This window comes from Gracilinanus agilis, chromosome 5, assembly GCF_016433145.1.
Source record: "Gracilinanus agilis isolate LMUSP501 chromosome 5, AgileGrace, whole genome shotgun sequence".
Lineage (NCBI taxonomy): Eukaryota > Metazoa > Chordata > Mammalia > Didelphimorphia > Didelphidae > Gracilinanus > Gracilinanus agilis.
In genome coordinates, this window is record NC_058134.1 from 137,511,514 (window position 1) to 137,524,152 (window position 12,639).

The 12,639-nt window shown below is 38.5% G+C and overlaps 1 protein-coding gene across 1 annotated transcript in view; it reads left to right on the forward strand.

The window, feature by feature from the left end:
* WNT2 (Wnt family member 2) overlaps positions 1–12,274 on the forward strand; it is a 71,792-nt gene extending 59,518 nt beyond the window's left edge. Inside the window, exon 5 of the mRNA XM_044678357.1 lies at positions 12,045–12,274. Within this exon, the coding sequence (XP_044534292.1) occupies positions 12,045–12,274 (230 nt within the window). The remainder of the gene's footprint in view (positions 1–12,044) is intronic.
* Positions 12,275–12,639: the final 365 nt, after the last annotated feature.

The window sequence follows — 12,639 nt, forward strand, 5'->3', positions numbered from 1 at the left end:
TGTGTTTCTCCTCCCACAGTTCTTCCTCTGAATGTGGCTAGTTTTCTTTCTTATAAGTCCTTATTGAAGGAATTTTAAAGGCAGTCACTATCTTATTTTTGGATAGCTGTAATTGTTGGGAAATTCATAATTATATACACATAAGTATGTCTATATGTGAAATTTTTGATCAAAACAATTTTTTTTGAAACTGAGTCTTTCCCAGGCTGGAAGTTCTGCCACCATTTAACATCCCAATCCCCCTGCTAATTAGAAGGTGTACTTTGACCTACTCATTTCTGATTTGAGCTTCTGAGTGGCCCGGTGGATAAAGCCCATGACTTAGAATCAGGGAAAATCCAAGTTTGAATCCTGCCTTAGGCACTTACTCCCTGTGCCACCCTGGGCAAATCAATTAGCAGCTTTGTGCCTCAGTTGCCCCATATGTAAATTGGGGACAATAACAAGCCCCTACCTCACTCAAGAGTTGTTGAGAGTATCAAATGAGTCAACACTTAGAAAACCTTAAAGCTCGGTCTAAATGCAACTTATTATTACTTTTCCTTAAGCATCCTGGTGGCTTCTCAGTCTCAAGAAATCACCATAATGGTGATAAAATTAGTGCAGAAAACTGATTGACTTTAGTCCACTGAATCTCAGAAAATATCCACCTGCCTCAGGCTCCTCCAGGAGTAGGGATCATAGATGTATAACCCCATTACCAACAATTTCTTTTTTGGTTGAGCCACAGTCTGCCTCCTTGTAACTTCCATCCCTTAGTCCTACTTCAACCATCAAAAAATAATCAGTCTAAAACCTTTTTACATGGTCATCATTTAAAAATGTCCACATGACCTGTAGGACTTTGCTTATTCTAGCTAAATATTCCTATTTCCCTCCATCTAACTTTTCGGGATATTCAGAAGAGATGAAGATTGAATTATAGATTTGTCATAGAGGGCTTCATGGAAGAGGTTGGACTTGAAATTAAGTCTTGAAGAACATGTATAATTAGAGGTTTGAGTAAGAGAACAGGAGAGGCAAAGGCATTCCAATAAAGTATAAGAATAGAAGCAGAGACAGGAAAGCAAGAAGGGACATAAAGAATCTATGCAACAGGAAAAGATCAACTTGCCTAGTGTAGAAGGAGTCTATTGGGAAGTAGTGATGAAAAAGATTGGATAGACTGGATGAAGTCAGATTAAGGGCAACCTTGATATCCAGGTAAGGGAGTTCAGCCCTTTATCAGACCCTCTCAACTTGACTATTGCAATAGCTTCCTTACTTTCTCCTCTAATTCATCCTTCACAAGTTGCAAAATTAGTTTCAGAAAAAATAATTCTGACCATGTCACTCTTCTGTCTTAAAAAAATTATCCACAACTTTGTGTGTCTCTGGGATAAAATAGAAGCTCTCCTCTCAAAACCCTCCATAACTTAGAACCATCAAATTCTATGTTCCTATGCTTATACACATAAATAATGATTTCCAGCCAAACTGAATTATTGACTATTCCTTGAACTTGACATTCCCTCACCCATTTCTGTTCTTTTTTCCACATTATTCCCCCAATTCTGGAATGTCTTCCCTCTTCATCTTCACCTCTAGGAATTTATTCAAGGTTCATCTCATGTTCCCCGTCCTAAAACAAAGTCTTTCCAGATCTTTGCCCACTAACCAAGTATTTCATGTTTGTGTCTTCCTCAAAGAGTACCATATTTTATCTGATTACATGCTCCATCTTTACCACCCAAATCCCTAAAAGAATAGAAGCTTTCATTTTTGACAGTTTCATTTTTGTCTTCGTATCCCTACTTAGGGATATTTTATTTCTCTATAAAACTGCTTAGTTTCAACAGTGCTGTGATGTAATCAAAACCTAGCATAACTCCATGCTTGTTTGTTGTATTGTTTTTTGGATAGCATTGGTAAGGTAGGAAATAAAGTAAGACATTTTGAATTCTTTAAAAGGTAGATCAATTTGACATAACAGATTTTCCCTCTAAATCTATCTCTTAAAATATGAATATGTAAAATAAAATGTGTTCCATTCATCTGAAACTTTGGTTTCTCCGGCTGGTTTGAGTTTTGAAGTCGATGTTATGAGATGGCTCTAAGCAAAGGAAGTATGAGAGTATTGGGGGGGGTCTCTATTCATTTGATCTTTGGCTTTCTCCCAATCAATTAATAAGCTTGTGTCATTAATGACAATATTTAAGTCAACTGGAAGGATTACTGATAAATCACCAAAATAGAAATGACAATTAAGTGCCCATTGGTGACTGGCTTAAATGGACTTGAAGTATGAACTAAAAGGTCAAATAACAGGCCTCTGTCCGTGGGGAGTGGCAGGAATTTCCAAAGACATGGTCCTAACATTAGTTCTCTGAGGTGTGACTCTGAGAACTGTTAGCTGAAGCCCTCTGGTCCTTCTCTGCTGTCAAAAAGATGCATAGTAGTGGAGACAGAAATGTTTTACTTGGGGAAATGACTATATTCTTTTATCACTTGAAGAGGGGGATGGAGAGGGCAGATTATCTCCTAGTCCTTTTTTCTTTTCCTGTAATCTTCCCTCTTCATTTTTACTACCAAAGGAAGAACAGATGGTTGGACTAATTGGACCCTAATAAAAATGGAATGACTTTGATTTCTTTTCACTGTGTGGATGTGTGAGCTGTTGTATGTGTCAGAATGGAAGACTATTCATCTGTCAAAATAAGTGGAGAGAGTGAGTCTCTAACCAAATAAGAATATAATGTAGTATTGTGTAAATTATAATCTATAACATAAAGTAACTTTTTATTTAACCATAGTAAACCTACATGAGTCTGAGAAAGGATAGGTATGGCTAGATGGATCAAAAATTTATGGCTTACTTATTAAGTCTCACCCCCTCTTTTATTTTATTTTTGTTTTTCTAACTTGTTTTATTTTAAACTAACTCAGTATAAATCAATAAACTTCTTGTTTATAAAACTAGCCCATTTTTGAGGAGAACATCATTTTATAGGTATCAACTACTTAATTTCAACAATTCTTGAGATGTGATCAAACACTTTGGCCACTTACACTCATAATTCTGACAAAGATGATAGTCACAGAATTTCAGATCAAAAAGAGCCCCAGTGGTCATCTAGTTAAATGGATACCAGAACAGTAATCCCATCTATAATCCACCTAACAGAAATTCTCTAGCTTTTGTTTGAAGCCCTCCAGAGAGGGGGAACTAACCACTTCCTAAAGCAGGTTTTTTTTTGTTTGTTTGTTTTTTGTTTTGTTTTGTTTTCTGAAGCAGGTTTTTTAATTGGCTCTAAGTGTTGGGAAAATCTTCCTTCTATCAAACCCTAAATTTGTCTCCCTGAAACTTGCATCGATTACTCCTAATTCTGCTCTCTGGAGCCAAACAGAACAAGCTATATCCTTCTTCCATATGATGGCCCTTTAAATACTGGAAGCTAGAATGTATGTCTCCATAAGTTTTCTCCAAGAGGCAATATTTCATAATGGATAGAACACTAGCCTCAAAGATTTGAACACCTGGGTCCCACCTCTGAAATAACGACCGTGTGGCCCTGTGCAATTCACTAAACCTTTCTTGGTGTTCAGACAATTTTATTAGACTATAAATTGCAAGGAAGTAATAGCCCTTTATCAATAGAAGATATTCTTCACCAGGATCTCCCTTGCCTCATGCAATTACAGGTCCAATGATTTTTTTTCAAGGCTTCTCCAGTCTAAATCCAATCCCACCCAGTTTTTTTAATCCAGTCTTCATATGGCATGAACTTGAGGCCCTTCATCTCCTTGGTTTCCCTTCTCTAGACAATCTAGCTTTACATGTCTTAAAGTATCACGAATACTTTGCTTAAGTACTAAAGTACTGCATAAAATTCCTTGTAGTCACCAAGACCATTAGAGGGGATCTATGAGGTCAAAACTATATTCATAATAACACTAAAACACCTTCATTTCTAACATGATAAATATTGATATGCATACTCTGCATATACTATGTGTGGTCTGCCCAGGACAGAATATAATAGGATGTTCACCTCTCTCATTCTGGGCATCATAATACCACTAAAATAACATTAACTTTTTTGGGTTTTTGAGTCACACTCCAATTAAATAAATTCAACACATTATTTAAGCCCCTATTATGGGCCAGTCACTGTACTGTGGAACCCGAGACTCATTAAATCCTCATGACTCTTTCTATATGAAGTGCTGACTAACTATTGCTTCTCACTTGTATTTTTTATAGTTGATTCTTTGAACTCAAGTATAGACTTTATATTTTACTCTATTAAATTTCATCTTATTAGATCCGGTCTTTTGTTCTAGCCTGTCAAGATATTTTTGGTTCATAGCTGCCATCTACCATATTAACTGTTTCTCTCCCCTCCAGCTTTGTGTCATTTCTAAATCTGACATCTTGGCCAAAAGAATAGCATGAAAGATTTTTTTTCACATGTCTTGGGAAATCCAGATATGTTATTCATGCCTCTTGTCTACCATTTCCGTAGCTGTCAAAAAAGAGATTAATCTGGCAGGATCTGTTTCTGATGTAACCATGCTGACTTTTAGCTTGCCTTTTTAAAGACTCATATATAATTCCTTTAATATTGTGTATTAGAGCAGGTTAGAAGCAGCTAGTTGGAAGAGTGGGAAGAACACTGGGCTTGGAATCAGGAAGGCTCATCTTCATGTGTTCAAATCCAGCCTGGGTGGCCCAGGGCATGTCACTTAACTGTTTGTCTCAGTTCCTCACCTGTAAAATGAGTTGGAGGATGAAATGGCAAACCGCTTCCAGTATCTTTGCAAGAAAACCCCCAACTAGACTTGTGAAAAAGAACACTATCCACATCCAGAGAAAGAACTGTGGGAGCAGAAACGCAGAAGAAAACAACTGCTTGATCACATGGTTCGATGGGGACATGATTGGGGATATTGACTCTAAATGATCACTCTAGTGCAAATATTAATAATATGAAAATAGGTTTTAATCAATGTAAAACCTAGTGGAATTTCATATTGGCTATGGGAGTTGGGGTGAGAGGGAAAGAATATGAATCATGTAAACATGGAAAAATTGTCATAATTAATCAATAAAATAAAAGTAATTAAAAAAACCCAAATGGGGTCACAAAGAGTCAGACATGATGGAAATGACTCAACAACAACAAAATAGGGTAGATAAGGGAATCTCTCAATCAACCTAATGAGATTTCAGACCATTGGCCATTGTTTGGAGACAATGACTGAAAAGCACCTCTCAGTAGTAATAGGGACACGACCATTAATTAGTACCTTGCTGGTAATTGGGCATAGAGCTCTTAATGATGGATTGTCTACCTTGTCCATAACCTAAAAAACAATCTGACCAAATGCTCTCAGTCACTCACTCTCCAAAACTTCCTCGTAACCTTTTCCCATGTAACTTCTTCCTTCTAAAATGCAGCTAGGGGTGAAGTGAACAGGGAAAGGGATTCTCTCCCTCCTCCTGAAAGGGGATGGTTCCTTACAATAGAAGCACCTGGTCCTGGTCCATCTGGGCTTCTCCACAGCCCAAGCAGGGAGTTCAAGGATACTGTTCCTGAAACATAAACCACCTGTATTGAAGTAGTTTGGAGGTATTTTAAGTTTCCTAGACAGATGGAGGAATCTAGAATTCCAGTCAGAGAAGTGAGATTTGCTAGCTTTGGGAAACTTGGACATGGACAAGAAACACAAGAGTTTGGGGTTTAGGAGCAGCATCCTTGAACTCCTCTCTTGGATGGGCTTTCCTCAAAACAATCCTAGAAAATTGGGAGTAGAAGCATCATTAATCTATCTTTACAGAACATGGAACTGAAACTCAGGTTAAATTACTTGCTCATGGCCAAGTTAATATCGAATACAAATCTCAACTAAATTTTTGCGGGTCAAGAAACATTTATTTAGCTCCTACTGTTTTCAGCATTCTTATCACTACAACAGACTATTTTGTAGTTCCTTCTGGTGACTTTTAGACTCTTGGAAGGGCATTAATTTAGTTAAACTTTACAGAGGGGAACATAAATAATAAGAGTTTATTCCTCTGAAAGAGAAGCAGTGGCTTGCTTGGGTTGAGGGTCATGCTTGTCCCCTTGTGTGATGGCAAAATGGCTCTGCAAACAGATCACACGATAGCAAACTTTTGCTCAGAACATCCATCCTCTATTCCAGTGATTCCCAAAGTGGGCGCCATCGGCCCCTGGTGGTTGCTGCAGCGATCCAGGGAGGGTGGTGATGGCCACAGGTGCATTTATCTTTCCTATTAATTGCTATTAAAATAACAAAAATTAATTTCCAGGGGCACTAAGTAATATTTTGTCTGGAAAGGGGGCGGTAGGCCAAAAAAGTTTGGGAACCACTGGTCTATTCCATCATGGGGTTCCAGGTCTAGGGCCCTTGGATTATCTAATTTACTTTAAACTTCATCTTCATATGACCTTGATGAGGAAAGTTATTGCTTCTCTCTGTACCTTCCCTCTCCTGATTCAGAGACAACTTCACTCTCATCAGCATTACTTATTTGGAGTTAAATATTTGAGATAAATACTTGAGAGCATTCCCTCCCATTGCTAATGTCTCAGGCTGGCCCATCAAATGCTCCAGTCCGCTTCCCTGCTTCCTCTGCATTTTCGTGAGAGAATCTTAGCCATGAAGCAGTCTTATAATCTCTTCTGGGCTCTAATGGGATTTATTCTCCATTCAAGTTAGCCACATTTCCCAGCTGGTTGCCGCTACAGTCAGCTTTTTGAGAGTCCCACAGTGGGGGTTACTCACTCTTCTACCTTGAACTGCCTCTGAATGAAGACCTTGCCGGCTCTCACTGCATTTATCTGTCCTTCTCTCCATCCAAATTCTGATCATGCTGAGGAGGGCATTGGGCCCAAGCTTCTTGTATTCGACAGATTCCAGACCAGATGTTTGCATTTAGGAGAGAACTATTACCTCATGGCCCGCTTGCTGTCTTAGGAGTTATCCCACCTACACAGAAGAATTGGCACAAATCGAAGAACCATTCCCCGTTAGACTTCAAATCACTCAAACAACACCATTAGGGAAAATGTTAATGATAAGGCATAAGGCTTTCTATTAGAGATGAGACATTTCATTTTGCTTTACTCTCACCAATGTCTTGGTTCATAGAAAAATGATGATAATGATGATGATGACAATAGCTTACATTTATATAGTATCTACTATAAATGCTTAAAAATATTATCTCGTAATACATGTATAACCCAGATTGAATTGTTTGCCAGCTCTGGGAGGAGCGAGGGAAGAAAGGAGGGAGACAATTTGGACCATATACCTTTGGAAGACTTATGTGTACATTTGTTCTTAAAATAAATTAACTAATTAAATGATTTTTAAAAATAAATGGAAATATTATCTCAATTGATCCTCACCATAACTCTGAGTGGTAGGTGCTATTACGATGAAGAAGCTGAAGTCATATATCTAGTAAGTGTCTGAGTCTTGTTTTGAACTCTCATCTTTCTTATTCAATGTCCAGTGCTCTGTCCACTTTGGTGCCTATCTGCCTTCATGCTAGAAAAGAGCTTGGGTTAAAAGGAAGTAGGATGTTTAAAAAATATGGCACTATTTGAATAAAGATTTATTGGTTTAAAGCCAAAAGAGTTTAATAATACAGGTGGATTTTAACATGGGGCCAGAAATGTAAACATATTCAGAGTTTGTTTTGCATGTTTATTGCTAGTCAGTTATTTTTCAGTTGTGTCCAGCTCTGTGTGATTCTCCATTTGGAAGTTTTCTTGGCAAAGATGGTGGAGGGTCTTGTTATTTTATAGATGAGGAACTGAGGCAAGTAGGGTTAAGTGACTTGCCCAAGGTCACATAGCTAGTTAGTGGCTAACACCAGATTCGAATTCAGAAAGTGGAGACTTCCTGATGCCAAGCCTGGCACTCTAAGCTGCCCCTACTTTCAGTAGGCACTAAAATGTGAACATTTTCAAGAGAGGCAGTGTGGTATAATGGAAAGACTCCTGGATTTGGGTTTGGGAGACTTGGTTGAATACTGACTCTCATACTGAGGCTCTAGTCAATTAATTTCCCAAAGTCTCAGGTTTCTTCTCCACAAAATGTCAATACTAATGGCCCTAGAAAACCGAACAGGACCTGTGGATGGAGTTACAGAGGCATATCAGCTCAATATGGGGGAAGACTTCAAAACAATTAGAGCTGTCCCTAAATGGAATAGAACTACCTCAGGAATATCTGTTTCCAGATACTGGAGAGCTCCAAGGAGAGTCTGGGTGACTATGGATTAGGGACAGCTCCTATGGCTAGAGTTAAGTTTTTACTGTGAACACTCACCTCAGAACTCAGGAAACACTTGTATAAGTGGAGATTTTGTCCCTTCGAATTACGTTCCCCAGAATTCCTTAGTATTTCTCAGAATTCCTTTTGATTTCTCCACCACATTGTGTGGTCACTTTTGTATATAGTTTGCTATACCTGCTTCCTCTTCCTCTTTTTTCCCCTCATGAGGGGCTAAGGAAGGTGGCTTTTTGCTCTAGCTTTTTTATGTTAGTATTATGAGTAAATCTTATTAAATATAATACTTAGAATAGTGGATATTAATTTTGAAACTCATACACTATCCATCAGAGTTTGTTACTTTTTTATTGTCTAAGACTTAAGTAAATAATGGAGAAAATGTCAATAATGCAGATTAAAGAGATATTTTTTAAACCATCCAGTTATTAAACATTTTCTAGCATACCCCTGGTTAGACTGTTAAACACTCACTAGCACCCCTAGTTAGGGATGTTTTAGAGGGAATTCACACTTGGGAGTTGGACCTGATGACCTATGAGGTTCCTTCCACTTCTGGAGTTCTCTGATTCTATTTGTATCTCATAGAGCTGTTGTGAGGAAGGCATGTTATGATCAGTTATGCTCCTATGTAAAAAGAATTCTTATGAATAGAAGCCTCAACAGTGTGGCCAGTAATGTCTGCAGATTTCTATTCCACCTGGATATACTGGAACTTTGAACCCCCAAAATCCTGATGAATTTAGGAATGAATGTGTAAGTGACCAATAAATCTGCACTTGTCTTAAAAGGTGTCATGACAGCCTTTGCTGTGAAAGGCAAATGGGACAGGGAATGAACATTCAGAGAAAAATTAGCCTCTTGTGAGGAACAAGTGGTTCCTTCCTCCTCTTTACCTGTAGGTATAAAAATAGTCACTGACTTTGAATGCCTGCAATTTTAGCACCAGAACAGGTGGTGCTTTCATTTGGAATAAACATGAAAAGGAGGGGGGGAAGCTTTTTTCCATTTTATTTTTTAAAATCCATTAGAAATGTTGAGTTCGGAATTCTTTCCTTCCCTCTTGATCTTCCCTACCCTTTGAGAAGGCAAGTAATTTTATATTTATTATACATATGAAGTCATGCAAAACATTTCCTTATTAGCCATGTTGCCAAAAAAGGGAAAAAATATGCTCAATCTACACTCAGGGTTTATCAGTTCTCTCTCTGGAGGTAGATAACGTTTTTCATCATGAATCCTTTGTTGTGGACCATATATCAATCAGAACAGCTAAATTTCTCACAGTTAATCCTCATTACAACATGCTGTTACTATGTACAGTGTTCTCCTGATTCTGCTCTAAAAACAACTTTCAAGAAACAAAGGGTCTTGAGAGGCCATTAAGTTCATTTTGCAGGTAGGGAAAGTGAGGCACAGAACAGTCAGGTGACCCATTCAATAAATGTTTGAGGCAGAATTTTGAACTCAGATCTTCTTGACTCCCTGTTCATTTGTGGTTTAGTCATTTCAGTCCTGTCCAACTGTTCATGACCCCATTTGGGGTTTTCTTGGTGAAGATACTGGAGTGATTTGCCATTTCCCTCTCCAGCCCATTTTACAAATGAGAGATTTGAGGCAAAGAAGATTGTGACATGTCCAGGATCACACAGCTATCAAATGTCTAAGGCCAGATTTGAATTCAGATATTCCTGATTCCAGGCTTAGCACTGTATTCACTGTAACACCTAGCTATCCCATCAAGTGCTCTATTCTTTATGCCATAATACTTTTCCTTTAATAAAAAGTGTGGCTCTACTAGGGTGGCCTCTGCTTTCTGTTAATATCCTTGTGAGAGAATGGATACCTATGGAAATACTTTTCCAAAAGAAAGTCAAATGGATTGCCATCTTTTCTCCAGAAGCCTTTTTTCCTCCTAGAAAACTAATCCTCATTATTAAAAGTAGATGAAACTAGGAGTGTGAATTTTATATTCTAAATTGTTAACATTGTCAAATTTTTATGCCCAGCTTCACTCATTGATGATGTATATAATCCCCTAGGGGCTGCTACTTGTGTAGGTATCATCACTGATATCTGGGGACTATCTCTGAATCCCCATGTTCCAATGTAGGGAAGAATAGTGCACATGCCATCACTCCTTTTATAGCAAAGGCATTCTCCTTTAATGTCTTCAGCAAAAATCTGTTTCCACTTCTATTTCTCAAATCTCTCTCATTCATATTAACTTCCCCCATCAGACTGATGAAATCTAGAAAGAAACAGGAGAATCTTGAGGTGAGGGATTTGATATTTCCATATCTTGGAAAATTCACAAGAAACTCTAACCATCATTAAAAGAGTAGAAAGTAGAGGGGAGAAAGGAATGATGTTTCTCTTCTCTACATTGACCAGGTCCCCTGTCTACCTACTGTTTTTAGTGTGAGGGAGATGGAACCAAGGAACAGGGAAAGAGATATCAGATAGGATATTGGGAGGGGTTAAGTAGGAAAGATGTTTTTGGTTTGTGTTAGCTCTAAAGTAATGTAACAGTATTTACATTTTTAAAAAATTTCTTGGAATTTCTTTTCTCTCTTCTGTTTGCTCAGGACTCCATATAGCTACACTTGCTTTCTATTTTGTCTACTTTTTGGTACAGTCAATTCTCAACTTTCACAGGAGTAGCATTCCTAGAAAATGATGTGAAAGTCAAAAATTCACATGTTGATAATTTGAACCTATGAGAAATGGGGGGTTAGGTTTCCTTGACCACCTAAAACTATAATTTTTCACTAAAGATTGCTGAAAATATACTTTTCTAAATGACCTACAAAATGCAGTACACAAAATAAAATTGGTAACATGGAAAACATTTTTTCTTACTAGTAATTCTCTAGAATTCTGTGACCTTTTGTGCTTAACCTCACAATAAAAAACATTAACCAGACAGAATTCATTTTTCATAAAACATGAAATCTACAGTACCATAAATATTGCACAGAAAATACAATTCTTAAAACAAAAACATGTTTTAGCCTGAAACTTACCTTCCACTTTGTCAGATAGTATTATGAGGGTGTTGTACTTTATACCAAATGATTGATTCATTAAAACCAAATTCTAGCTGACAGCCGCTACAGACATTTCAGTACAAAGTTTATCTAGCACTTTTATTTTCTCACAAAGTCACATTATTGATTTTTCATGCTTGGGCTTAGAGCCCAAAGGACTTGCACTGCACTTTGGGAACATAATTGTAATAGAAAACTTAATTTTAAAGGCCAGCAATGAAAATATGCTATAAATGCATGGGAAGCTCTTTACAATGGAGGGTGAAGAAAACCAGAGAAGGACCTCATAGGATATTGACTTTTACACAAACATGTGCAATCTTCCCTCTTTTTTTTCCCTTTTTTCTTTTTCCTCTGCATCTCTTCCGAGCCTGGCTGTTGAATATGTATGGTTTTCAATGTAAAATGAAGTCACTAATAAAATCACTCAAATGCTAAATGTCACAAAAATTAAATCTGTGAATGTTGAGGATTTATCGTATATTTCTTTTATTTCTTTCCCCACTCTATTCCAGTCTCTGATGAGATTTGTGATTTCGGAGTCCTAGATTTAGAACTGGAAGGGAACAGAGGTGCCACTTTACAAGCACCAGCAGCCCTGATCCCACTTGGGCTCCTGAGGGTCCTCGTGTCATCTTGCAAATTCCACGTCCTCTTGCTAACGATGCTCCTGTGACTTCTTTCTAGGTTCCCTAGGGACTGCGGGTCGCGTGTGCAACCTGACCTCCCGGGGCATGGACAGCTGTGAAGTCATGTGCTGCGGGAGGGGCTACGACACTTCCCGGGTCACCCGGATGACCAAATGCGAGTGTAAGTTCCACTGGTGCTGTGCCGTGCGCTGTCAGGACTGCTTGGAAGTAGTGGACGTGCACACGTGCAAAGCCCCCAAGAGTCCTGACTGGGTGGCCCCCACATGACCCACGCATCACCCAGCTGCCTTTTCTCCCCTGCGACTCAATCTGATCTGCAGAGACACTGGACTTTGGGGTTCCCCTCCAGGGGGGCATATTTCTTAAAGTGTACGGCAGGCACTTTGACTCACTAGAAGCCGCCTCTCCCTTCCTGGGTGCCTCCAGGACTGTTTAGTGCATATAAGTTATATCCTTTTCTATTTACATTACTGGGTTGTAGCATAACTACGGAATACCTTGAGGTCTTTTGTACTATTGGGAGGTTTGGGGCGCTTTTGTGGAGAGGCGGAGAAAAGAGGTAGAGCTTGTCTTGACTTCACCCAAACTCCACCCCCAAAAGTTGAACCCAGGAGAAAGAAGTTCAACGTGAT